Source organism: Balaenoptera acutorostrata, chromosome 5 (assembly GCF_949987535.1).
Source record: "Balaenoptera acutorostrata chromosome 5, mBalAcu1.1, whole genome shotgun sequence".
NCBI lineage: Eukaryota > Metazoa > Chordata > Mammalia > Artiodactyla > Balaenopteridae > Balaenoptera > Balaenoptera acutorostrata.
Genome location: NC_080068.1, coordinates 3,201,734 through 3,229,437, shown reverse-complemented (window position 1 = coordinate 3,229,437; position 27,704 = coordinate 3,201,734). Strand labels below are relative to the sequence as shown.

The following is a 27,704-nucleotide window of genomic DNA, read 5'->3' as shown; positions in this document are numbered from 1 at the left end:
ACCATTCCATGCCCAGTAAGCTGGAAAGCCCATCCTGTTTTTCCTCTTCTCCAGAGTAATCATTTCTCACAGACCAGAGATAAAAAGAACGCTTGGTAAGTAGGAACTCACTAAATATTTCAGCACTCTTACCCGCAAGGGGAAAGACTGACTTTTACAGCCAAGGACACGATCTCACCCTGAGGGCCTAACCGTTCACGCCCGCGAGGGACTCGGACAAGCGCGATGAAACCTTTGCTCCTTTGCGTCCACACCAAGACAAGCAGTGGCTGGGGAAATCGGCGCAGTACCAGGTCCCGAATCAGACTCGCCCGCCAGGAGCTCACACTGGCAGCCGGAGCAATTCACGAGCGTGAGGGCAACCTTTTACAACCGCCTTGGCCGAGGAAACACAACTGCAGGGCCTTCCTCAGGCTGGGCTCACAGGCAGACCACGAGAAACACAACCCAAAGCCACAGCGACAGAAACCAGCGACCTCTCTACATCTACACTCTGCGCATCGAAAGACCATGGGCCGGCCCATCTCCCAAGACCACCTACTCAGTCAAATGACAACGTGGAACATGACCGACTCGGATTTCAGAACTGAACATTAAAACGCCTGTCTCAGCTTTCAAAGCACCCTGTCCAAGTCCCTCAGCGTACCCAAGGTACCCCAAATCTCAAAGGTCATGTCACCTTTTTCCCTATATTTCAAATCTTACCTAGGTCTCTCCCGACCCCCGACTGGAGAGATGGGGGCAGCTCCTGAGCCCTGCTGGAGACCAGGCCGCCTGAGGCTGGAGGAGGGCCGGGCCCCGGCCCCGCCAATGAGAACTGTGCCCACAGATACGGCCCACGCTCACCAGCCTCCCCGCTACACTGGCCTCCTGAGGGTCGTCACGGACTTCGGTGTTAAGTACTTTAAAGTTCACAGCATAGCGCTCTCCGTAACAGGGACTACCACTTATTTTCACAACGAGGAGGAAGTCTCTAGAGAGTTGTTACTCAAATCAGGTCTCTCCGCCAACCTTACACTCAGTCCCTCCCTCACGATGCAAAATACTCCAAAGACTACTTAACATTTAAAATAACTTAAATCACAGAGGCAGCACGAATTTGTTAGAGCAAAATCCAAAATACCAACAAAATATAAAACACAGAAGGGTCGAATGAAAGTTTCACCCGCTGGTTGACCACCCCTGTTAAAATGCCGGTGTGCAGGGCCGCTCACCTTCTTACACACGCACACAATCAACCCCACACGCCCATCTTCAACATCATTCACAAGCTTACATCTTGTTTTTACTTTTTCTAGAGAACACCTTTCCACATGCACATACACAGGCACACATGTACACGTGTGTGCATGTGTATGTGCATGTGTGTATATATGTAAATACACATGTACGTGTGATATATATAAATATATATATATAAACAGACATAAAATAAAGATTTGGTGGCTGCAGAGTATCAGCCATTGTGCAGCTGTGTCACTTCACTTAACACATTTCCCCCTCTGCTTAAATAAGATTTTATTCTTGGTAAGAAAAACTTGCAAATAATTCTGAAAAATACACCGTACTCGTAAAACTATCCCTGACCACCCAGGCCCCTCCACCCGGGTCTCAGTGACCGGTCTTAACACTCCCCTGAAAACTCAGTCTGTTTCATCACCGACACCATCCAGGTGGAAAAAAAAAAGTAAAATCACGTGGCTTCTGTTCTGTCTCAAGTCTCCCATCTATAGAAAGAGAAAACAGTTCAATTTCCATAAAGCCTCAATATGAATGATACTGAATTCCAGGACTTAAGAGGCTCTCCGTAATACTTAAAATCGTTCTGTACCGCATTTTATTCTTTTCACAAGATTTTCAAATATATTACCTCCTCACCACAACCTTATTACACAGGATGGGTGCGTTACAAACGCCGAAACTGAGGCCCAGAGAAATGGAGAGACATGCGGGTCCCGTGTCAACACGGTGCACGAGACAGGACGAAATCGATGGCCTCCGCGATGAACAGAAGCCACGACGTGAGCTGGACCGGCCCCAGACCCCTAATACCCCCCGGGCCCCAGGGCACGGGTCAGGACCAGGAGATGTGATCGGGTGGGTGTGCTCACGGATCCAGAGCAGCGCGCAAGGAAGCCTGCAGGAAGACTTAGGAAGTAGTAAGAAGAAAGCAACAGGGGCCCTCTGCACAGCACAGGGAACTACATTCCGTGTCTTGTAATAACGTATAATGGAAAAGAACATGAAAAAGAAGATGTATATACAGATGGATAACTGAGTCACTGTGCTGTACACCTGAAACTAACACAACATTGTAAATCAACTGTAGTCCCGTATAAAATAAAAATTAAATTAATTAAGATAGTAAGCCATAATCCCTTTCCTCACGTTCTCACCGTCTAGGGAAGGAAAACTCAGGCACGAATCCAGATTCAATTCAGACCACCTTTTGTGTTATCACGTGTATTGCAACTAAATAAATGAGCTCTCACCACATATCCCCACAGCAATGCCAAAAAAAGAAATCAAACCTGTAATTTCTGTCATGTGTCTTATGTTACAGTCAGTAAAAACGCGAGCGTAGTGGGGCTAATCTGTGTTTCTTCCAGACTATCCCCCCGACCCCAGGACGACCTCAGTAGAAATGCTAGCGTCGCGGGAGCTGGCAGTGGAGGCTGGGGGGAGAGGGGGCCCTCCTCCTGGAGGGAGAGTAAACCCTCGGTCACAGCAAGGGTGACAACGGTGCATCTTAACGTGCATGTGGTACTTAACACAGGGGTGAACTCCTCACCGCGTCTGAATTACCTTCCTGTTATAGTTTCCAGTGTGTTCTCTGCTGTTCATGCATCTCGGCGTAGGACTTGCTGTCCTCAGACTGTCCTACCTCGGTCTGTACGGGTGGAGCGCAAAGCCACAAGCCCCGGAGATGAGCATCAGACGCTACTGGATAACAATGTAAGTGGATTAAATCATACGTATATAACACTAACCCTGGAACGGGTGACTTAACGTCGTTCTAACAGAACCACATGGATTAGCACTAACTAGGCCATGTGGCCTCAGATATTCAGGACTGGAGAGGCGCAGGGGTGGGGTCTCTCCTTCCCACACCTACCAAGTGGCTGAGATGCTCTCCTTTACTCCTCATATCCCAAGCGACACGCATGCTTACTCGCTTCGTCTAACTGGTCCCAAATAAGACACTGTCTAACTGGTGACCTCTTCCGCCTCCCTCTTGCATACACATTTGAGGTGGAAACTGGTCCACTAATTTACCAGAGACATTAAAAAAAACACCTTAAGATAAAACTTCAAACTTGACCCAGACATGCAGTTCAAGAAGTCAGTGGACACACCTTGGCTCTTAAAAGTTCCTAAGTGAACATGCTGCCCTGAGATGCAAGGGAACCAAGAACCCAATTCTACTTGTTTGAGCCGCCAGACAAATAACCTCATTTTGTTCTCGTTTATCCTTCTGGAAAAAAGAGTTACATCACACACACATATATGTGTGTGTGTATGTGTAGGTATACATCAATTAGTTAAAAGTGAAAGCACTGTAAAGACCAGCAAATAGAGAATTCTCTCAAATTTCAAGACCACGATTCAACTTTATAACTTTAGAGCTTACACTTCACAAACACCATAATCGCAGAGTGTCCCAACTCCTTCTCCCAAACTTGTAAATTCAATCTCTTCTGATTCTTTTTCTGTTTTCCTAGCAAGCTCTTTCCTCAAAGCTATGAAAAGGGCTTCTTGTCGAAATCCTGAAAAAATACACTTAAGAAGGAACCCCAACTGTGATGACTCTTTGCAGGTGGAACGCTGGGAAGCACGAAGATCTGAAAATGACCTGTGAGGTAAGCTACTTCCACCAGACCTCAAAGGTCCTCTCTAATCAAGTCCAGCGAGTGCGAACTGGAGGGGCGAGAGGACGGTGGGGAAGTTGGGGAGGTGACACGGCCGGGCACAGGGTGAGCAGAGCACCGTCCAGGGCGAGACTGCAGAGAAGTGGGGAAGGGCTTAAAATGACTAGTGGAAGTCCACCACTGAGAGGAAAGAGAGAGAAGAGCTCTAAACAAAAAGATGTATATACAAACCAGATCTTATTTTTACTTAGGCTTTTCCCCAAAATGTATGGCGATCTATGCTACAAAACAGCCCCAAAAGCCAGCCCGAATCTTCCTTTCATTCTCGAGACCTACAAGTTACTGCCTGTATTTAAAGGCACTAAAGAATACAAAATCAGGGACTTCCCAGGCGGTCCAGTGGTCAAGACTCCGCACTTCCACAGGTTCCATCCCTGGTCAGGGAACTAAGATCCCACGTGCCGTGCGGCGTGCCCAAAGTGGGGAAAAAGAAGACAAATTTCACAGACACAATTTAAAAGAATACAAATTCGCGTTAGGCGTGCTAGAGGTTCAACCTAAGGGTTGCACCTTAACTTCTGAAAATCTGTTCAACTACAAAGTGGGCCCCCAAGGGCAGCTCATTGCCTGTCTGAGGTACCCCCTTCCCCCCCAAAGCACGTGCCAGCTCCTATTTGGTTAAATCTGGATAGAAATGGAGTGCGAGGTCATTATTCTGTAGGGCGAGAGAGGGAAATTTTCCAGGAGGCTCTCCCAGGAAGGCTGCACAGCATCTGAGAGTTCAGCCAGGTGAGGAGAGCAGGAAGAAAGACTCGCCCGGGTGCCCTTGGTCGACATGGTGTGTCATGGTTGATTTGGCCCTCATCTTCCTGAGTCTTTACTGCATTTCTTTTTCCAAGGGGAACCCTTAGCAGGGACACACTGTTGAAGGGCCCTGAGATCTCCAATTTTCTCCTGGGCATTTACCTCCCAAACTTGCAGAGAATCCTAATGAGGTCAACAAAAACAAACCTCCAAAACCACTCCCTGGCCCAGTTTTGTGTTCTTCACTAGACACCAACAGGAAGTCAGAACACTACCCTGAGAATGTTCCCACAAAGTTAGAATCAGTTTCCCTAATATGGCCAGGCCCTAAATATAGCCACGGTTTTTTTGTTCAAAAGACACTCCCTTACAGTTGTAGATGGAGGAAACGGTGGTGGGCAAGTGAGCAATAGAGCACAGGAAACCACGACCGTGCATTCAGAGGGCTTTGTGTCCTTGACAAGGGTTGCCCAAGCAAGGACACCTGGAACACATGCCCTGTCCTCTCCAGGCTTTGTTCCCTCCACCGAGTCTGGGTTACCGGCAGGGAAGAGGAGAAATTACACACCCTGGGCCAGAAGTAATTCTACCGAGTTCTGAGAAGCAACACAGCATCACTAGTACCCAAGGCAGTGAAAGGAATAGCATTCCCTGCTTGAATTGTAAGGATTCAGTTCACCTACAGAACACCCGGGAATTTAACGAAGGTGTGTCAAGTCTTCACAACCTACCTTCCAAATAACAACACACACCCACACACACCCCACGGTCACAAAAGACTGGTAACGTTCACATAACTGCCGTGAGGGGCTTTGGGTGCTTTCAGCGAATGGGATTTAAGCGGAGCAAAATCTAGAACACAAAACTTGGCCCAAAACGCAGTCAAAGTTTCGCTTGAAACTTTTGAAAGGTTAAGTACCCTGGGTCTAGACTTCAATTATAAACTCCTCTGCAAGACATTTTAGCCAAAAAGCACCCAGGAGAGTGTCCGAGTTGGAAGTAGATGCTCAGTAAAACACCTGCTGGGAAAAAACGGTTACAGGGAAGTAAATGAACTTCTCAACACAAACGTGCCGAAAGGCAGTACAGGCCGTTTCAAGGCCCCGAGTAAAAGTTAGCCCGGGAGGGCGGACGGGCCTAGAGCGTTCAGGCCGGACTGTGCGCTCAAAGCGCGCAGGTCAAATGCAGGGTCTGCCGCCCCCACCTGCGGGTCGCGCTCTCTGCGACTTCACGTTCCCTCGGCCGTGAAAGGGGGATGGGATCACACCCGGAGCCCAAGGCTACCGGGCGAGCAAGCGGGAGAAAGCAACCGAAGGCACCCAGAATGCCAGCGCGCCGCGTCTCCGGAGGCGCGTACCGGGGGTCAGTCCGTGCGCACACGCACCAGCTTCGCCGCGCGGGCACCTCGGGCCCCGCACACGCCCCGCGCAGCCGGCGCCCCGCGGCGGGGAAGCGACTCGCTGCCAGGCACGCGTCCGAGAGCCGGTCCCACGGCGAGGGAGGAGGCGGTGCCGCGCTCGCGCCGCGGCGTCTCCCACACAATAGGCTGCAGCGGCGCCCCAGGCCCCCCGCGACCCGCGACCCCCGGGCCCGCGGCGGGCACCCCGGGAGCCCCGGCACCTCCAAGCGGGGTGGGGGGGGGGCGCCGCGCGGCGCCTGACTGGGGCCCACGGTGCCGGAGCGGCGGCGGCGTGCCGGGGGGACCCCTCCCCTCGTCCCTTCCCGCTCCGAGCCCCTCCGTCCCGCGGCTCCTCACCTGAAGGCCGGCCCCTCCCGGGGCGCCCGGCCCGGGGCCGCCGCCGCCGCCGCCGCCGCCGCGGAGCCGCCGCCGCCCTTCCTGTTGAAGAGCCTCTGCAGCAGGGTCGGGGCCATGGCGCTGCGGCTCGGCTGCGGCTGCGGCTCCGCGGCCTCGGCCCGGCTCAGCGCGCGGCCGGGGGCGGCGGCGGGGCCATCGCGGCGCGGGCAGCTGTGCTCGGCGCCGGGGCCGCCGGCCGGTCATATGACGGGGCTGGCCCGCCGCCGCCGCCGCGCGCTGACAGTTCTCCCTGCGGGAGGAGCCGCCACCGGCGCGGGAGGAGCGCGGCCGCCATTGGCCCCGGGACCCCGCCCGGCCCCGCATCCGGGGGGCGGGGGCCGCGGGGGGCAGGAGGCGGAGGGCAGGGGGCGGGGCGAGGCGCTTAAAGGGGGCCTGGGGAGACGGGGTCTGGGCGCTTAAAGGGGGCGGGGGTGGGGCCTCGTGGATGGGGGCAGGGCGCTTAAAGGGGGCGGGAGCGGGGGGCGGAGGGGGCGGTGCTTAAAGCGGGGGCCCCGAGGGCTGTGGGCGGGGCCAGCTGGGTGGGGGCCCTGGTGGGCAGGGGGTGGGGACCCGGGGGGGTAGGAGGGCTGGGGGCTGGAGTTGGGGGTGGAGGTGGTGGGACGGGGGGGCGGGGCCCGGTGGTGTTGGGGCGGGGGGGCGGGAGGGCGCTAGGACGTGGGGCGGGGTCTCTTGGCGGGGCGGGCCAGGGGGTGGTGCTGGAACTGGGGCCGGGGTCCCGTGGGGCGGGGCGGGGGGCGCTGGGCGGGGTCCCGTGGGGGGGCGGGGCGCGGGTGGCCCTGGGACTGGGGCCGGGGTCCCTTGGGGCGGGGCTGGGGCGGCGCTGGGACTGGGGCCGGAACCCGTGGGAGGGGGCGGGGGGGGCGCGGCTCCGAAGGCGGCGGGGGTCCCCGGGGCGCTGCGTCCCTCGGAGCCCCGAAGAGCTGCAGGGCGGGTCTTTGTCGCGTGGAGACAAAGCCGCTGAACCTGAGCCGTCGCCTGTGCAGGTGCGCGGGCTCGTTCGCGGGAGGCGTGCGCTCGGGGAGCGGGCTTCCTGCACGAGGTCGCCGCTCAGAGGCTGATTGGACGGAATCTCGCGACACCCAAGGTACTGGCGCTTGTGCCGGATCCACGTGAGAGTTCTCCGGGTTTGCTTTTGTGAGGTTTTGGGTTTTTAAAATATTTGGTCGAGTAATTTGCTGTTTGGCATCTTGGGCCACCATCCCATAGTTACGTAAAAAGTTGCACGTGGAATTCACTACGTAGATTTAGAAACTTAAGCTATTTTAGAACAAGGGACTACTTTCCTAATACACATGTAACAGAGCACATCCTAACCTGATACCAGGCAGACGGTGTTTGGTGTGGGGAAGGGAGGACTTACCGTGGTACCTGAGTTCACTCACCTGCCAGCCCCTCCCTGGGTCTGTGAGGACTCCCGGCTGCGGTGTGAGGGACCAGCCTTCCAGCGCTGGCTGCCCAGCTTTTCCACGGTGGTGAGATCCCGACCCACACCATGAGCCGCGGTCACTGAGCGCTTCACCTGGATTCTCTTAGACTTGTTGGAAGGAGGACTCCTGGAGACTCAAAAAGGCAAATGTATTTCCATGAATAGAAATATAATCCAACATATCTCTTCTGGGCCCAATTTAATTTGCATTATCATTTTTTATTGCGTAGGTTTCTGGCCTTGGTGGGAAACTAGCTGTGAGTGAAGATGTGCTGAAATTTCACAAAAGTATGGGAAAGGTGGTAGAAATTGAAACGCAGTCATTTTTTTTTTTCCTTCAGAGTTTTACCATTAAAATGGTGGATTAAATGTTCATGCTGATTCATCCTTTTCCATGATGGCGTGTGCACAGAACCCTGATTTGCAGCTCTGGTGTTTCTCTCTGTTTATTGAAAGCATCTACCTCACAGGACTGCCAGTATTGGTCAGTATCCTGTATTTCAGGTATTGGTCTCATCTGCTGTGATTTTATTAAGACAAGGTCCCGGGTCATATTATGGCCGGCCACACACCACCGTTCCTTACCCCATCCTTGGTCAGAAAATGTCTTTTATTCTTAAAACTAAAATCTGCATACTCGTGGTATGCCTAGCAGCTCTTGCAACAGCGTACCAAAGAGGAATTTGCTGTGGTGTCCTTTGTTCCTCACCTGCAAGGGCTGTTTCTGTCCCACCCCTGTCCAAGTCTGTGGGATCATCCACAAGAGACAATTAAAAACTCAACCTGCCCCGCCATCTTTCTCAATTTTGGACCTGACTGGGCAACTCTAAAGGAAAAGTGTGCATTTACAACTAAAGACAACACTTCAGTTAGGGGAGAAAAAAGGAACTGAAATGGTGCCCTTCTCCCACTTTGCTTCCTCTCAACTCCACGTTGTTCCTCATCCTGGTTCTGGCCTCACCTCTCTTGCTTTGGATTTTAAGTGTTACAAAAATCCTAACCAGCCGAGTTCTGGGAGACAGCTCCAGACAGCCCTTGCACCCCAGCTTCATTGTTTCTCCTCCTGGCTGTGCTGGGCCTCTTCAGAAACCCCTTGTGTCCCCTGGCATCCGTTGGTCACTGCTTCACGCCTGAGGCTTGGCGTCGTCCCGGGCTCCAGCACTGGTCCTTCCATAGTCTCATCCACCTCATCCTCCGTCTTGGAAAATAATCCGCTGGCTGCTCCTGCAGGCAGCCATGGGGAGGAGGAGGAACTCAGACAATACCCTGAGGGTCTGCAGATGCAGAATAGGTCTCAGATGGGAAGGCTGACTTCCTGGTCCTATTCCATTCTGAGTCCCGGTGAGCGTTCCCTCCGATCTGAGTGTGAGTTCTGTACATTGCTTTAGGTGTTTTGCTTCCACAATTAGTATGTCCTGGAGCCTGTAACCTACCCGATACCTGTTACCCCCTTCTTCCCAACAGAAGCCCAGTTTTGTTCAGGTGTCCGTTCCTCCCCTAGGCCTGCGTGCCTCAGGGCAGACCGACACTGTCCCCAGCCTGAGTCTTAAAGATCTATGGGAAATCCGTTGCTTTTGCAAGGTGGTAGCTCAGGAATGAGCTAATGGGGAACAGGAGGCAAGAGGGAAAGGAGCTGGAGGGGAAGGAGGCGTTCTGGAAGTTTCTGCACTCTTCATAGAGAGCTATAAGGAAGGAGGTGGGGTTTTCCCTTCCTTTGGAGGTTGTATGTCTACAGGTAACGAGATAGCTCTTTTGCTGCAGCCTGAGCATGAAACCAGCCAGAGCAGGGAGGTGTGTCCCTCGATAACGTTATTGAGCCACGGTCCCTGTACCCCGGCTGACCTTCCCCATTCAGTGAGATAATTTGCTAGTATCTGAAGCCAAAAGCAGTGTAAAGAGAGGGTCCCGTTTTCTGTCCTCAATTGCTTGTTATTCGAGGCAAATAAACCCTACCTGCTTAACTCTCAGTGTAGCAGGGGAACAGTCATCACCAATGGACCTCCTCTCTTGTTTTCATATTTTGATGTCATTTTGCAAATCATTTATAAGAGGCAAGAATAAAGGAATGGTGAAAATAATTTTTTAATTAATTTTTATTGGAGTATAGTTGCTTTACAATGTTGTGTTAGTTTCTGCTGTACAGCAAAGTGAATCAGCCATACATACACATATATCCTCTCTTTTTTGGATTTCCTTCCCGTTTAGGTCACCACAGAGCATTGAGTAGAGTTCCCTGTGCTATACACAGGCTAGGTTCTCGTTAGTTGTCTATTTTATACATAGTTGTGTGAAAAATAATTTTTAAATAAATTTTAATAAGAATTTAAACATAGCAAACTCAATTTTTTATTGCATATTTTCCTACATTTGAAGGCACATTACCCTAACTGGCCATGAATACAACTGTTGACAGGACCGAGGATTATGGATTTTTGCATCTCCAGCTCTGTATGTGGATTCTGTGAGGTAACTGGTAGCGGGGATGTGGGGTTTTTTGAACAAATTAAATGTAAAAATGTTGATCTGATACTGTTACTTCTCAGTTTAAAAAACTGCCCACAAGACACTTCCTTCTTCCAAACTTTAAAAAAAATAGTTTCTTTTCAGGTAATATTTACCTATTTATTAATGCCTCTAAGGTGTGTAACTTTGGTCCAGGCACTTAAATTCAGGCACATATTTCAGATTCTGTGGACTTTATTTCACCTCCATAGGTGAGGTCTTGGGAGCGGTACAGAAACCCTCTCCCACACACTCATTCACACTCAAACACAGTGCGTAACATTTAGAGAATGCAGGGAGGTACAAAGATGGATATGGTCATGTGTCCATCTGCAAGCTGGGTAAGTAGAAATAGCTACACATAACATGTGTGTGACCTTCCTTCCTTCCTTTTTCTTTCTTTTTTTTTCTTTTTTGTTCACTTGTTCATTTGACAGGGATTTTATTTGGGGGTCTGATGACGGCTTAAGTCAGTAGTTCAACAGACATCACACTTCATTGCTCTTCAATCGTGAATTCTACCTGAATTCATCCAGTTCTCGTATTTAGCCAGTGGTCATCTGGTGTGCCAATGCCACCTGCGCCCTAGCCACTGGCCCTTCCCTGTTTTTTGCTCAAAAATTACTTTGGAATTCTGCTTCAAACTGGGACTTGCCCACCCGCATTCTGCCCCACCTCCACTTCCTCAAAGCCCACTAAAACGACAGCAAAGGAATAAGAAAGTGTCGGCCTGCAAGGAACGAGGACAAAGGTCAGGAGAGATTTCCACAAACGTTCGGCCAAGGACAAGTGTTTGCAGGTGGAAAGTGGATGAAGGAGGAGTAACTAGTTGGTCAGAGAGGAGGAGTTCAAACCCAAGAGTGAAGATGCGGGCCAGCCCCCCCGAGGCGCTGAAGCCTCCGCACTTGGGAGGTGAGGGTCCCTGAAGGACGGGTGAAGGCCTACACGTGAACTAGTTAGACCCCAGGGCCCTTCTGTCCTCACCCTGCACTACCAGGCACTGTCTATCCATCCGTGGGCCAAAGAGGGGCATCAGGAGTGCCTGGCCAGAGAGAGAGGATGGCGGCAGACAAAAGCTCTCCAGGCATCTGCTGTGGTAGGAGCCAGTGGAAGGCTGGTTCTCTGCTAGAGCACCTGCTTGTGGATTTCACAAATCAGTGCTCCACACGGAGAATTTCTTCTAAAATGTTTAGAATCTCACTCTTCAGTATGAAGGGCAGTCCAGGAATCAGTAACCATGTGATGAACACCTGCAACATGGTAAGGAAAATACACACAGAAGTGAAAGGGATCTGGAAAAAACAGACAATGCAAGGAGAACAGGACTTCAAAGCTGTAATTGATTAATAGCATCAAAGGGACAAAGTAAGATATGCCTGTAACACAAAAACAGGAAACGATGAAAGAAGAACACTCAACAAGAAAGCTCTCTTGAAAATTAAATATATGATGTAAATAAAATATTCAATGAAAAGAACTGAAGGATAAAGTTGGGAAAGGTGGAAAATAGACGAGGAAAGATGAGAATGTAGGTGAATCTATCCAGAGACTTACTAATAGGAGCTTCAGAAAGAAGATCAGAGAAAACAGTGGGGAGCAAATCACCAAAGAAATAATAAAAGAAATTTTCCCATAGCTGAAGGGGAGGTGTCCCCATATGGATAGGGCCTGCCCAGAACAAGACATGTCCTTGAACTTCAAGACATTTCATCATTAAATTTCAGAACATCTTGGATAAGGGAAAATAACTGTAAAACCTTTCAGAGAGAAAAGCTAATCAAAAAATGGAACAGGACTCAGAACAGCATCAGAGCCATTTCTAGCTGCTCTTGATGGTGACAGACAACAGAGCGCCACCTTAAACGTTCAGAGGGAAGACTGTTTTCATCCTAGGATCCTTGACTAAACTAAACCATAAATCAGTAGTGTAGAATACACACACTTCTAGATACACGAGTTCTCAAACATTGTACCTCCATTCTTTTTCAGGCAGCTGGAAGATGTACGTTAGCAAAATAGAGGATTAAAACAAGAAAAGAGAAGATACAGGCAAGAAGATACTAGGAAAAAAAGCAGCTAGGTGGCAGGAAAGGCGACCCAGGACCTCTAGAAAACAACAGGCTAGGGACAGGAGAAGGGAAGGGGCTCCAGAGGTAACTAAGAACAACAGAACGGAAGTATTCGAGTGTAAGGAGTATATTCTTAATCAGTATGTGGCAGAGATGCTGGAGCGTTGGGGGAAAATTAACAATAGGTAGCTGGAAAACCAAACAAATGATAAAATGAGGCAATTATTAACTTCAGAAAACAAGAAAGCGTGTGCAGGAAAAGAGAAAGTGGTTGCAATGCATTACTTGGCTCTTGGTCGCTGAGTGACCGATGTTTATATAGTCTCACTAACGTAACGTCAGCTGTGGATTTAACAAGGATTATACACAACTGTGCCGAGGGAGGGAGGAAGGAAAGTGGGGTCGGGGAAAGGGAGGGGTAGTCTAGTATTTATTCACAATGCTGGGAATCAAGAGACAAGGACTTAAATTGGCAAATCAAGAAACAATGACAGAAGCTATAATTTTTTAAAGATATGAAGGAAGATATCAGTGAAGCTAGCTAGAAAAGTTGAAGGTGGTAACCTGTAGGGCTGGGACTGGCTGTGGGGAAGGATGGAGCTGGAGATCGCTGGGTTTTATTATAAAGCCTTTTAGTACTGTTTGACTTTTTACTTTATTTAATTTTTAAAACATCTTTATTGGAGTATAATTGCTTTACAGTGGTGTGTTGTTTTCTGCTGTATAACAAAGTGAATCAGCTGTACATATACATATATCCCCATATCCCCTCCCTCTTGTGTCTCCCTCCCACCCTCCCTATCCCACCCCTCTAGGTGGGCACAAAGCACCGAGCTGATCTCCCTGTGCTATGCGGCTGCTTCCCACTAGCTATCTATTTTACATTTGGTAGTATATAGTAGTCCATGCTACTCTCTCACTTCGTCCCAGCTTACCCTTCCCCCTCCCCTGTGTCCTCAAGTCCATTCTCTACGTCTGCGTCTTTATTCCTGTCCTGCCCCTAGGTTCGTCAGAACCATTTTTGTTTTTTTAGATTCCATATATATGTGTTAGCATATGGTATTTGCTTTTCTCTTTCTGACTTACTTCACTCTGTATGACAGACTCTAGGTCCATCCACCTCACTACAAATAACTCAGTTTTGTTCCTTTTTATGGCTGAGTAATATTCCATTGTATATATGTGACACATCTTCTTTATCCATTCATCTGTCGATGGACACTTGGGTTGCTTCCAGGTCCTGGCTATTGTAAATAGAGCTGCAATGAACATTGTGGTATATGTAGCTTTTTGAATTATGGTTTTCTCAGGGTATATGCCCAGTAGTGGGATTGCCGGGTCATATGGTAGTTCTATTTTTAGTTTTTTAAGGAACCTCCATACTGTTCTCCATAGCGGCTGTATCAATTTACATTCCCACCAACAGTGCAAGAGGCTTCCCTTTTCTCCACACCCTCTCCAGCATTTATCGTTTGTAGATTTTTTGATGATGGCCATTCTGACCGGTGTGAGGTGATAGGTACCTCACTGTGGTTTTGATTTGCATTTCTCTAATGATTAGTGATGCTGAGCATCGTTCCATGTGATTGTTGGCAATCTGTATGTCTTCTTTGGAGACTATTTGACTTTTTAAATGATAGATATGTATGTGCTTGTGTGTGTGTGTTTTCCTTTGATAAAAAGTAAAGTTTGTTTTTAAACAGTCTCACTTGTGGACATTGTTCAAGTCCTATCTCTGGGCCCGATCCTGTGAGATTCCAATGTAGTGAGAGTGGGACTCAGGAAATGAAATTTACATAGAACCTCAAGAAATTCGGATGCAGGGACTTTCCAGTGGTGCAGTGGTTAGGAATCCACCTGCCAGTGCAGGCGATATGGGTTTGAGCCCTGGTCCAGGAAGATCCCACATGCTGCGGAGCAACTAAGCTTGCGCGCCACAACTACTGAGCCCACATGCCACAGCTACGGAAGCCTGCACGCCTGGAGTCCGTGCTCTGCAACAAGAGAGGCCACTGCAATGAGAAGCCCGCGCACCACAACGAAGAGCAGCCCCTGCTCGCCGCAACTAGAGAGAAAGCCCGTGTGCAGCAACGAAGACCCAACGCAGCCAAAAATAAATTAATTAATTAATTAAAAAAAAAAGAAAATTGGATGCAGATGGTTTGTGGACAATACTTTGAGAAACATCACTCAGATCCCCTAGAATTCTACGCAAAGTCTTGCAAGAATGTGCAGTTTTTTGGAGAGAGACCATACTTTTAAGATTCTCTTTGATGGCCCCAAACCCAAAAAAGTTTAAGCATTGCTGTTCTTTGTCTGCCTTCCTTCCAAGAATAATTGAGATTCCATTCATTAATAAAGGTCAAAAGCACAGCTAATTATTGTTGTAGTGAGTTAAACACTTTGTAAAACTCATTAATGTTACAGACTGGAAAGCACTGGCTGAATTTTCAGCGCATTGCTTAGCACACTACCAAGGAGAATACCAGTGCATTAGTACTGCAGTGCATTGAATATAAATCGAGTGGCTTGATACACTAACACAAGTGTAAATCAACTATACTTCAATTTTAAAAAAACTCTAGTGGCTTGAAAAAGTTAATGTGGACCCATTGGCACCTACCAGTGACATTGACCAAGCCTACAGTTAAATTTTATTCAGTTGAAAAAAACGTGCATATGTTGCCATTCAGTATCTTTATCTAATAATGCTGCATAAATAGTGCTGGAGTCCAACTAGAAAAGTGAATGCAGGTATTTTGACAACCTTGTACTTTTATTCAACATTTTAGTAACTTTATGGTGTAAGCCAGCCTTTCTCAAATTTATTTAACCTATCAACCTTTTTTTTTTTAAATTTATTTATTTATTTTTGGCTGTGTTGGGTCTTTGTTGCTGTGTGCGGGCTTCCTCTAGTTGCAGTGAGTGGAGGCTACTCTTCGTTGCGGTGCACGGGCTTCTCATTGCAGTGGCTTCTCCCGTTGCAGAGCACAGGCTCTAGGCGCGCCGGCTTCAGTAGTTGTGGCTCGAGGGCTCTAGAGCGCAGGCTCAGTAGTTGTGGCGCACAGGCTTAATTGCTCCGTGGCATGTGGGATATTCCCGGACCAGGGCTTGAACCCATGTCCCCTGCATTGGCAGGTGGATTCTTAACCACTGTGTCACCAGGGAAGCCCCAACCTTTCAACCTTTTAAAAATTGTTTTTGTCTTTATAAAACATGAGAGGAATTCATGATTCGTGATTTGGATTAAACAAGACAGCAAAATATGATTTTAGATTAATTGCTGGAAGGAATTAAATTTGGATTCATACGTTTTCTTTAAACCTTGCTATACATTAAGAAGTTAGAGCAGTTACTTTTTTATTTTAGTGACTATAAAAAGTATAAAATATTTTTAAAAGATACATCACATAGACCACAAACCAGTAGCCAAGTTAGTTTTTTTTTTTTAATTTTTATTTATTTTTATTTATTTTTTATTTATTTATTTATTTTTGGCTGTGTTGGGTCTTCGTTTCTGTGCGAGGGCTTTCTGTAGTTGCGGCGAGCGGGGGCCACTCTTCATCGCGGTGCGCAGGCCTCTCACTATCGCGGCCTCTCTTGTTGCGGAGCACAGGCTCCAGACGCGCAGGCTCAGTAGTTGTGGCTCACGGGCCTAGTTGCGCCGCGGCATGTGGGATCTTCCCAGACCAGGGCTCGAACCCGTATCCCCTGCACCGGCAGGCGGATTCTTAACCACTGCGCCACCAGGGAAGCCCCTAGTATTTGTTGAATGAATAACAACATATAGCATGGCAATTGTTAGTTATTTAAGCAGATTGTATGCCAATTTGCATATCAAATGTTTCTTATTAATAGATCAGTCATCTCTGATATTCTTAGGTGTGGCACACTATTTCTTAAGAATAATAGCAAGCCCATCCGTAACACTTACTGTGTCCCAAGACCTTGTCCTAAGCCTTTTCTTGTTGTTAGTTCATTTAACCCTGGCAACAACCCTATGAGGGAAGTAGTATTACCACTCCCGTTTTATAGATGAGAAAATTGATACACGCAGTTGAGTAGCTGTGCACAGCTAATGAACAGCCAAGCAATGATTAGAAACCATCAGTCTGGCACTAGAATCTTATCCTTTTAACGACTCTCACAAGACAAACTAGTACAGAAAAACAATCACATAAGCAATTATATCAATATACTGTACAATAAAATATCAAATGAAATCTGCATGATACCTCTTGTTTAACAGGCAGAGATTTTGCATCATTCTTTGATATCCTTGAACTAATATTCCTATTTCACTTCTCCCACATAATTTTATCTTAATGTAAAACAATTTGTATACTTCAAAATCTTTGATTATTCAATTGTACTCTGTAACAAAATATGTATATAAATTTAATTTTCTGGGCTAATGAAGCTCTAAAAATATTCTATCATTCTAGTTCAAAATTTATCAATATAACAAAAATTTATAATTCTTAAACATAAAAAATAAACTTGTGCTATAAATGCATTTCTCAATGACAGATAAAGCTAAGATTCACCTTATTTACTCTTATGGATAAATATTACTCATTGCAAGAATCAGACAGGTTCAACATTAATTCATACTTTTCCTTTGTTGTTATAGATGTAAACGTTGAGAAACTGTATTTACAAAAATAAGTAGATGAGAATGGAAGGAATTTTGTTACAGCATTATAATTTTTTCCAAGTCAAATTTTAAAAAACCACTGTGTTCTAAACATTAAAAATTAGACTGGTGTCCAACATATGAAAAACTCACTGTTAGAAGTTAGCATTAACTTCCAACTGTTTTTAATGGACTTTCTATTCTCTTCTATGTATTTGTTTTTTCCTTTCCAGTCAATTGTGAGACTCTCATTATTATAGATTTAGAAGATATTTTGATTCTGTCAAAGGCTAAGTCCCTCACTTACTCTCATTCTCATAAAAAATTTTTTTGGCTCTTATTTACCTTTCCCAATCATTTTTATGATCAACTTGTCAATTTTGTAAAAATCTGGGTTGGGATGTTTACTGAAGTGCACTGCATCTTTGATGAATTTGGGCATATTTGATATTGTTCCAATACTGAGTCTTCCCATTCAGGAACTCAGCAAGTCTCTTCACCTCTGCAAGCCTTGTTTCATGTCCCACAATGAAGTTTCATAGTTTTTGTTTCATGGGTTTCGCATATTATTTTCTGAATTTAAGATACATGTGTTTGACCACTTTAAAGGCATTCTTCCTTCCTTCCTTCCTTCCTTCCTCCATCTCTCCCTCCCTCCCTTCCTTCCTTCCTTTTTCTGTTTTTCCTCTTGCCATCCCAAATAGATTGCAAACCCTTGCGGGATTGGAAATGGACAGCCTCATAACCTCCTAAGTGCCTAGGACAAAGCTGTGCTGGAACTGTTGCTAAGGAAAGAAATACTTGTTGAAGAAATAAATGAATGAAAGTCCTGATTCATAAACTAGAAACGCGACAGGAATAATCTGGGAGAGATTCTTGGAAAGGATTCAAAAGAATTATAGTTCCTTAAAACTGGATGATAGTGTGGCTTGATTATACCACATGGCAGATTTGACAAGCTGTTTGATATTTTTTTGTAACTAAAGAGACAAAATGACCTGGATAGTAGACAAGTTCTCCCAGTGTGGATTCACTCAGAGATCCAGAGGAGATAAATATTTGCTTCTAATTTCCTAAGGCTTTGAGAAAAATGCTAAAGATTTTCCACCTGTGAGGGTTCCAGAAACATTATTTTCACTGAACATTAAGGATCATTTAAAATTTTCTTTTAAGAAGGATGTCTGGGGAGTTCCCTGGGGGCCTAGTGGTGAGGATTTGGCGCTTTCACTGCCGTGGCCCTGGGTTCAACCCCTGGTCGGCGAGCTGAGGTCCCGTAAGCCGCGTGGCCTGGAGTTGGGGTCTCCTTCCTCCTCGAGGCCCGTTTCAAACTCCTCCCCTCCCCCCAACCCCAGCTTTGAATCTCAGGTCATCAGATACACCACCCCCTGTGCCTCACTGCCCTTTGCCCTTATTTCTCAGAGATTTTAGCAGCTGGCTACCGGTCCTTGTCTCCAGGAAAAGTCCTGTCATGATTCTAAGTCATTTCAATATCCATTTGGCTCAGACTTCAGCTTTCCAGCCCTCAGCCCCTTGACTTCCTTTCTTCCTAGGCTTTTGCCTGGGTCAGTCATGCACCGTGAGATCACACCCTAGAGCTTGACCTCGTACTCTCAATGGCCAGCATCCTCTGGTACCACCACTGCCACCCCTGCCGCCTCTGGCCCCTGCCACCCTCTCCCTGTGCTGAGGTCTGCAGGCCCTCGACCCACCACCTCCCGGTCACGCCTCAGCCCCCCGGACCCCTCTCTCCTCCTTACCTAGCACACTGTCCTTGGTCAATTACTATTTCACCCCCTTGCAGAGTTCTAATTATCCACCTGCCCTATCCATCCTCCTTCCTTCCAAAATGCTAGAATTATAGCTGAGCACACAGCTGGCCATTTCCTGGGCTTCCTTGACTTAAATGTGGCCGTAGGACTAACCTTCTACCAACGGAATATGAGCCTAAGTGATGTGCGACCCCTGCAGGCTAGGCCCTTAAAGCAAGAGCAGTGCTTTCTCCTCATGCGTTCTTTCCCCTCCTGATAACGGGTAAAGGTGTGCCTGCTTCCCAGTACCCACGACTCAGATGGGAACAAAGCCCTACCACGGAAGACAAACGAGAGAAGGCCCCTCCTTCTGCCCCCTTAAAGGATCATCTGAAGCTGGGACCCAGTGACCTGGAACGGTCACTTCGGCCTGTGGCTTGAAATAGACGTAAAATCTGCTTTAAGTCTCAGAATTAATGTTGGATTGCTTCGTTACAGCAGCCTAGCTTGACTCTAAGGAATACAGCTCTCAACGCCCTTGGTTCTCTCTCGTCTGAATACTCCCCTGGCAGGACCACAAGCCTGGTTGAAACCCCACCTCTCCCTTCCCTGCGCTCATCCACGGTATCTGGCCACAGAAAAACTCTTGCTGACCCGGCTCACTTTAATTTCTGGCCACTGAACTCCCAGTAGGCTTTGAACGCTGCCTGGTAATCACACCATCCCTCCCCCTCGCCCGCCCTCCGGGACAAACCATCCTCCTTGCCCAGACCTCCCACAGGACATCCCCAGCCTCACGCTCGGCTGGTGACCCTGCGTTCTATTTCCCTGAGGGAACTGAGAGCTCCAGGATTTCAAGGCACGCCTGTCTCCTATGTCCCGAGCCTCTCGCGCCCGTGCCCACCTCCTGTTCCTGTGGGTGACCGGTCCTTTCTTCCACGTCTGCATCAGATCTCAAAACTTCTTCTCGGGCTTCCCTGGTGGCGCAGTGGTTGAGAATCTGCCTGCTAGTGCAGGAGACACGGGTTCGGGCCCTGGTCTGGGAAGATCCCACATGCCGCGGAGCGGCTGGGCCCGTGAGCCACGGCTGCTGAGCCTGCGCGTCTGGAGCCTGTGCCCCGCAACAAGAGAGGCCGCGATAGTGAGAGGCCCGCGCACCGCGATGAAGAGCGGTCCCCGCACCGCGATGAAGGGTGGCCCCCACTTGCCGCAACTGGAGAAAGCCCTCACACGAACCGAAGACCCAGCACAGCCAAAAAATAAATAAATAAATAAATAAATAAATAAATAAAATTAAAAAAAAAAAAAAAAGAAAGCATGAGCCGAGAGAGGAGTCCCAGCTGCTTTAAAAAAAAAAACAAAAAAAAAACTTCTTCTCTAGGCAGAGACTTTGCCCTAGACATTCTCCCTTCTCTCCCGCACCATCGCATCTTCTCTCTCTGCTTCACCTTCCCCATAGCCTACAAATGTTCCTTTATTTCTCCCACCTTGAAAAAAAATCTAAAAAGCCTTTCAAGCGCCCTTTCCTTCTGGCTATCCCTTCAGCTCTCTGCTGCTGCTTTTTTATATGTCTTGAATTTAGCTTTTGTCTTTTTATTTTAAATTATTTTGAAAAAATTCAAGCATACACAAAGGTAGAAAGACATATATCATTACCCAGTTTCAAAGACTGTAAACATTTTGTCAATCTTATTTCATGCACCCGCCTTCCCTAAATCTGGAGTATCTTAAACCAAATCCCAGACGTCGTATCATTCACCTGTAAATCATCCACTGTACATCTCTAACAGATAATGACTCTAAAAAATGCCAGTCACAATACCAATATCATACAACAAATCTACAATAAATACATGATCAGTGTTTAAATTTCCTAGTTTGTTTCAAAAACATCTTTTTTAAAAAATAGATTGGCTCAACTCAGGCACTCAACATACTGTATTTAGAGGCGGTTTTTCGACTCTAACAGTTTCTCCCCCTCCCCTCTTTTCATGCCATTTATGGTTTCTGGTTTTTTATACAAAGCTCATTTTCCCCGTGGAAGTCCCCACGTTCTGGATTCGGCTTACTGCATCCTCATGACTTTGTCCAGCATGTTCCTTTCTCTCCTATATTTCCTGTAAATTGATAGTAATAGCTATTTTTTTTCCATTTTTAAAAATCGAAGTTGATTTACAATGTGTTAGTTTCAGGTGTACAGAGAAGTGATTCAGTTATATACATATAGAATACATATAATATATATATTTTTCATATTCATTTCCATTATGGTTTATTACAGGATATTGAATATAGTTCCCTGTGCTATACTGTAGGTCCTTGTTGATTGTCTGTTTCACATATAGTAGTGTGTATCTGTTAATCCCAAACTCCTAATTTATCCCTAACCCCCTTTCCCCTTTGGTAACCACAAGTCTGTTCTCTATGTTTCTGAGTCTGTTTCTGTTTCATAGATAAGCTCATTTGTGTCATATTCTAGATTTCACATATAAGTGATATCACATGGTATTTATCTTTCTCTGTCTGGCTGACTTCACTTAGTATGATCATCTCCAGGTCCATCCATGTTGCTGCAAATGGCATTATTTCATTCTTTTTTCTGGCTGAGCGGTAGTAACAACTTGAGGCTTGATTCTCTGCTTTCTGGACCCCACCTTGGTCTCACGTTCACCCTGCTACCATCTAAGACTGTGTGTGGTCAGGCTCCTTGACGACCCACGTCGCTACGATGGACGGAATGGCCCCTTCTCAGGCCCCTCTTCCCGCTCCTCCGGCAGCGTGGGGACTTCTCACTGTGCCCCCTTGGTGACCCCCTTTGTCTGGCTCACAGGACCCCACCCTTGGCTTCTGCTCTTAGCCTCGCTTGTTGCTCCTTCTCAGCCTGTTCTGCGGCTCCTGTGACCACTTCTGCCTCTATGTGTTGGTGCACTGGAGGATTCTCTTTCATTTCTCTTCTCTACGTGCACTGACTTGATGCCCTCATCCATCCAGTTCTCAGGCTTTGATGACCATTTCATATGTGCTGACTTCCTAGTTTTAGAGCTTTGGCCCGGGTCCCTCCCCCAAGCCCCAAATTCGTATAGCTAGCGGTTGAGCTGGTATTTCCATCTGCGTGTCTAACGAGCCCCTCAGCATGGTCCCGTCTGTGACTGGACACCTGAGCTCCTTCCCAGTCTGCTCCCCCTCAGACTACTTCATCACAGTTGACAGAACGTCACCCTTCCAGTTTTTCAGGTCAGAAATCTCAGAGTCATTCTAGACTCTTTCTCTCAACCCCAGATAGAATCTGTCATAAATCCGAGTGACTACTTTCACAACACACCCACAGCCTGGATATTTCCCACCACCTCTACTGCTGTCATCTTGATGCCATCCTTTGTCATCTCGTGCCTCACCCCATCACTCCTAACTGCTCCGCCCCACTCCCTGTTCTTAGCACAGCAGTTAGGGTGAGCTTTCAAAAGTGCAGGTCACCACCTCACTCCGGTAAGCATGGCCATCATCACAAAGTCTACAAACAGTAGATGCAGGAGAGGGTGTGGAGAAAAGGGAACCCTCCTGCACTGCCGGTGAGAATGTAAATTGGTGCAGCCACTATGGAGAACAGTATGGAGGTTCCTTAAAAAACTAAAAATAGAGTTACCATATGATCCAGCAATCCCACTACTGGGCATATATCTGGACAAAACTGTAATTCAAAAAGATACATGTACCCCAGTGTTCACAGCAGCACTACTTGCAATCACCGAGATATAGAAGCAACCTAAGTGTCCATCAACAGAAGAATGGATAAAAAAGATGTGGTACATATATACAATGGAATACTACTCAGCCATAAAAAAGAATGAAATAATGTCATTTGCAGCAATATGGATGGACCTAGAGATTATCATACTAAGTGAAGTAAGTCACACGGAGAAAGAGAAATATCATATGATATCACTTATATGTGGAATCTAAAAAAACGATACAAATGAACTTATTTACAAAACAAATACACCCACAAACATAGATAACAATCTTATGGTTACCAAAGGGGAAGGGGGAGAGGGATAAACTGGGAATTTAGGATTAACAGCTACACACTGCTATATATAAAATAATTAAACAACAAGGACCTACTCTACAGCACAGGGAACTACGCTCAATACCTTGTAATAACCTATAATGGAAAAGAATCTGAAAAAGAATATATATGTATATATTCAGATGTGTATATGTATGTGTGTATGTGTGTTTCTGTCCTGCTCCCCCAAAACTTCTCTGCCGTCTCCCGCATGGTCTCCCCCTTGCTTTCCCCACTCTGGCCACACTGGCCCTCCTGCTGTCCCACCACCCGCCTGCCTCTCCCTCCCCATCCCTCTTCCTCCTCCCTCTCCCCTGCTCCACTCATCTTAGCTTTAGGTGCTCTGCCTGGGCTGGTCTTCCCGCTGCATCAGCACAGCTCACTCCCTCACTTCCCTCAGACTTTGCCTTTCCATCGAATCCTTTCCTGACTACCCTCTTCAACATTATGTTCCCCGAGAAGTGGAATTGGTGGGTTAAAGAGCATCAGCACTTGAGTTTTCATAAATCCTGAATTTGACCAAATTACTGTCACCAGCATGAGCATACAGGTTTCCCCTAGAGCCTGGCCAGCTGAGGCTGTTAACAGCTTTCGAATTCTTGACTATCACAATGTAGTTTAATTTGCCTTTCTTTTCTCACGTGAGAGTTTGAACATCCGTTCAAGAGCCATTTCTGGCAATCTGTATGTCTTCTTTGGAGAAATGTCTATTTAGGTCTTCTGCCCATTTTTGGATTGGGTTGTTTTTTTGATATTGAGCCATATGAGCTGCTTGTAAATTTTGGAGATTAATCCTTTGTCAGTTGCTTCATTTGCAAATATTTTCTCCCATTCTGAGGGTTGTCTTTTCGTCTTGTTTATGGTTTCCTTTGCTATGCAAAAGCATTTAAGTTTCATTAGGTCCCATTTGTTTATTTTTTATTTTATTTCCATTACTCTAGGAGGTGGGTCAAAAAAGATCTTGCTGTGATTTATGTCAGAGTGTTCTGCCTATGTTTTCCTCTAAGAGTTTTATACTGTCTGGCCTTACACATGAAAAGATGCTCAACATCACTAATCATTAGAGAAATGCAAATCAAAACCACAGTGAGGTACCTATCACCTCACACTGGTCAGAATGGCCATCATCAAAAAATCTACAAACAATAAATGCTGGAGAGGATGTGGAGAAAAGGGAACCCTCCTACACTGTTGGTGGAAATGTAAATTGATACAGCCGCTATGGAGAACAGTATGGAGGTTTCTTAAAAAACCAAAAATAGAACTACCATATGACCAAGCAATCCCACTACTGGGCATATACCCTGAGAAAACCGTAATTCGAAAAGCTACATGTACCACAATGTTCATTGCAGCACTATTTACAGTTGCCAGGACACGGAAGTAACCTAAATGTCCATCATCAGATGAATGGATAAAGAAGATGTGGCACATGTATACAATGGAATATTACTCAGCCATAAAAAGGAACGAAATTGAGTTATTTGTAGTGAGGTGGATGGACCTAGAGTCTGTCATACAGAGTTAAGTAAAGTCAGAAAGAGAGAAACAAATACCGTATGCTAATGCACATATATGGAATCTAAAAAAACAGTACTGATGAACCTAGTGGCAGGGCAGGAATAAAGACACACATGTAGAGAATGGACTTGAGGACACAGTGGGGGACTGGGAAGCTGGGACGAAGTGAGAGAGTGGCATGGACATATATACACTACCAAATGTAAAATGGATAGCTAATGGGAACCAGCCACATAGCACAGGGAGATCAGCTCGGTGCTTTGTGACCACCTAGAGGGGTGGGATAGGGAGGGTGGGAGGGAGGCTCAAGAGGGAGGAGATATGGGGATATATGTATATGTATAGCTGATTCACTTTGTTGTACAACTGAAACTAATACAACATTGTAAAGCAGTTATACTCCAATAAAGATATTAAAAATAAATAAATAAAAATAAAATACAAATGCTATTACAACATTAAAAAAAAAGAGCCATTTCTGAAAACTGTAAGCTCAGATTCCTCATCCACTTTTCTAAGGATGTTGGTCTTCTCATTTACTTTGTAGAAGCTCTTTGTGAATTACAGAAATGAGTAGTTGCCTGTGATAATAGTTGGAATTGCCAGCTACAAACTGGCACTTGCCATCTACCTCTACAAGGATTAAATCACGCGGCGCGGCAGCTGCTGACCTTCAACCCCCCACTGAAAGGAGTTCAGGCTGGAGATCAGGAAAGAGGCCCTCTGTGCTCTGGGAGAAACTGGCAGAGCAGGTCTTCAGATAGTTAGATATTTTCAGGAGCTGATTTTATGAACCCCGTTTCTTGCATCTTCTCATATCTAGAAAAGCACTAAAGTCATCAACGGTGACATCTGCTCCTCGTGACTAGCAGCAACCTTGTGCCAAAATGTGTGCTTGACTGCACGTCCCGCTTCACTAGAGTCACGTATATACTGGCCTCCCCCTCCGCCTCTTTGGAGCAGTTTCTCAGAGCTCTGAAATGCTGTCTCTCAGGCTATAGCCCTCCTTTTGCCCCAAATAAAACTTAGCTCACATCTCGCACATTGTGCTTTTTTTTTTTCAGTCTACAGAATAAAATGTTCCCAGCTTGTCACTTGTCTTTGACTTTATTTATGATGGGTTTTTCTATGCAGAATTTTTAAAAATTGGAAGTCTATTTCATTAATATTTTCTTTTATGGGTTCTGAGTATTGCGTCATACTATAAAACCCCTCTCCCATCTGAGGTAACTTTTTTTCTTTTACATTTAAATCTTTTATGCATCTGGAATTCATTCTGGTACAAGATGTGCATTACATGTCCGACTTTATTGCTTTTTCAGATGGTCCCCCATTTGCCCCGCACCGTTTGTTGAATGCTCCATGTTTTCTCCGTTGACATGAAATGCCTCCCAGGGGATTCTTGGGCAGACTTCATGGCTTCTGAGCTGAGCTTGTGGTGACAGTGGTTCCTCTTTGTGAAACCTCTCCAGGCAGGCAGAGACCTCAAACATGCCACTGAGAGCTGCAAACAAGTCAAACCCGCACCAGTACCAGCATACGTGAGGTCTCCAAATTGCAGCCTGGAATGATGTGAGCACATGATTCCCATCTAGTTGGTTTCTCCACCCCACATACCATCTCTCCAATAAAGTCAGGAGGTGACAGGGAATAGTCACATGGTTTTGGTTGTTTGTTTTGCAGACTTTACTCCATCAACATGTGAGGAAGACCCGAACTTAATATTTGCAAAGCACTTTGAACTATGGAGAAGAAAGGTGCTATGTAATCCTTGTGTTATCTTTTAGGTTTCAAGCATGTTACTGTGACATCAGCATCCTAGGCTTAATGAAGTTTTATTTCAGTTAATATAAGTTCATCCCTCTGTGTTCAACTAGCTGTGAAACCAAGCCACTGGGTGTGGATTATGAGGGCTGAAGTTTTGGGGGGCGGGCTGAAATTTTTCAGAATTCGTGATAGCACATGAGACCACTGAAGCCGGTTTACCTGCCTTCTATCTACAAGGATGCTTTTTAAACTAGGACACACATCTATTGTTCAGTGATAATTATAGTGATAATGCTGACACTAAGATACTGCAAAATCCTTCTGCACCTTTTGAATTAAGTTCTGACTCATCAAAAATAATTATAAGAAATATAACAAGTTTCAAGACAATTTGGCTGTGTTCCTTAATGGTTAGGAGTTTTGTTTAAGACACAGACAAGGGTGAGTTTAATCTTGATTCTTCCACCTTTTATCTGAGTAACTTTGAGCAAGTATCCCAACTTCTGTAAGCTTTAATTTCTCATATATAAAATGGTGATAATAATAGTACTTATTGTTATAGGGATTAATAAGAAAATCCATTTAAAGCAAAATAAGGCACTTCCTATCTGATTGGCAAAGATCAAAAAGATCAATAACACCTCTGATGGTGACAGTCTGGTGGAGACAGGTATACTGCTCAAGGGGGCGTACATCGATACAGCCCCCACATAACACAGTTTACAGTATCTATCAATATCTATCAAAGGCACACACATACCTCTGACCAGCACTTCCTCTAGCTAGAATTTATTGAACAGATGTACTTGTAAATGAGCAAATTGATAACTGTAGCAGATATTTATTGCAGTGCTGTTACAGTAAGAATAGAGTGGAAAAAAAAAAAAAAAAGAATAGAGTGGAAAAAACCTAAATTTCCATCTATAAGGGTTTGTTCTGATGGACTCATGCAATCAAGTACCATGCTGTAATAAAGAACAAGGAAATATTTATGCCATCGAATGAGTTATTACCAGGATATACTGTTTATCAGAAGAAGCAAGGTGTAGAACAGTGTGTAAAAATGGGATGGAAATATATATATATATATATATATTTGTTTGTATAATCACAGAAAAGCTCAAGAAAAACACTTAAGAAAATGGTAACATTGATTTCCCCTAAAGCTGGAATTTTCTGGTGGAAATCTTTGAAGTATTTCTTCAGTGGCCAGAAAGCTTTTCACTCTATACCTTTTTCATTTTTTGATTATATTCTTTGAACATGTAAATTTCTTTTATTTTATTTTATTTTATTTTATTTATTTATTTTTGGCTGCGTTGGGTCTTTGTTGCTGTGCGCAGGCTTTTCTCTAGTTGCGGCGAGCGGGGGCTACTCTTCGTTGCGGTGTGCAGGCTTCTCATTGCGGTGGCTTCTCTTGTTCGGAGCACGGGCTCTAGGCGCGTGGGCTTCAGCAGTTGCGGCTCGCGGGCTTTGTTGC

General features: G+C 46.1%; 1 protein-coding gene and 1 long non-coding RNA gene across 4 annotated transcripts in view; one reads left to right on the top strand and one right to left on the bottom strand.

Moving 5' to 3' along the window:
* The window catches only part of FNIP2 (folliculin interacting protein 2), a 119,907-nt gene extending 113,142 nt beyond the window's left edge, over positions 1–6,765 (bottom strand). Inside the window, exon 1 of one of the 2 annotated variants that reach the window (XM_057547180.1) lies at positions 6,430–6,765. In XM_057547180.1, the coding sequence (XP_057403163.1) occupies positions 6,430–6,545 (116 nt within the window). In that variant the 5' untranslated portion in view covers positions 6,546–6,765. The remainder of the gene's footprint in view (positions 1–6,429) is intronic. The other variant, XM_057547176.1, reaches the window with a different exon arrangement.
* Positions 6,766–7,383: 618 nt separating this feature from the next.
* Positions 7,384–26,681, top strand: LOC103014016 (uncharacterized). Of its 2 annotated transcripts, XR_009008412.1 has the most exons (5): positions 7,384–7,573; positions 8,257–8,399; positions 10,289–10,381; positions 25,780–26,029; positions 26,141–26,681. It is a non-coding gene; the product is annotated as an uncharacterized LOC103014016 (long non-coding RNA). The 2 variants fall into 2 exon arrangements; XR_451175.2 differs by having other exon boundaries at positions 25,780–26,681.
* Positions 26,682–27,704: the final 1,023 nt, after the last annotated feature.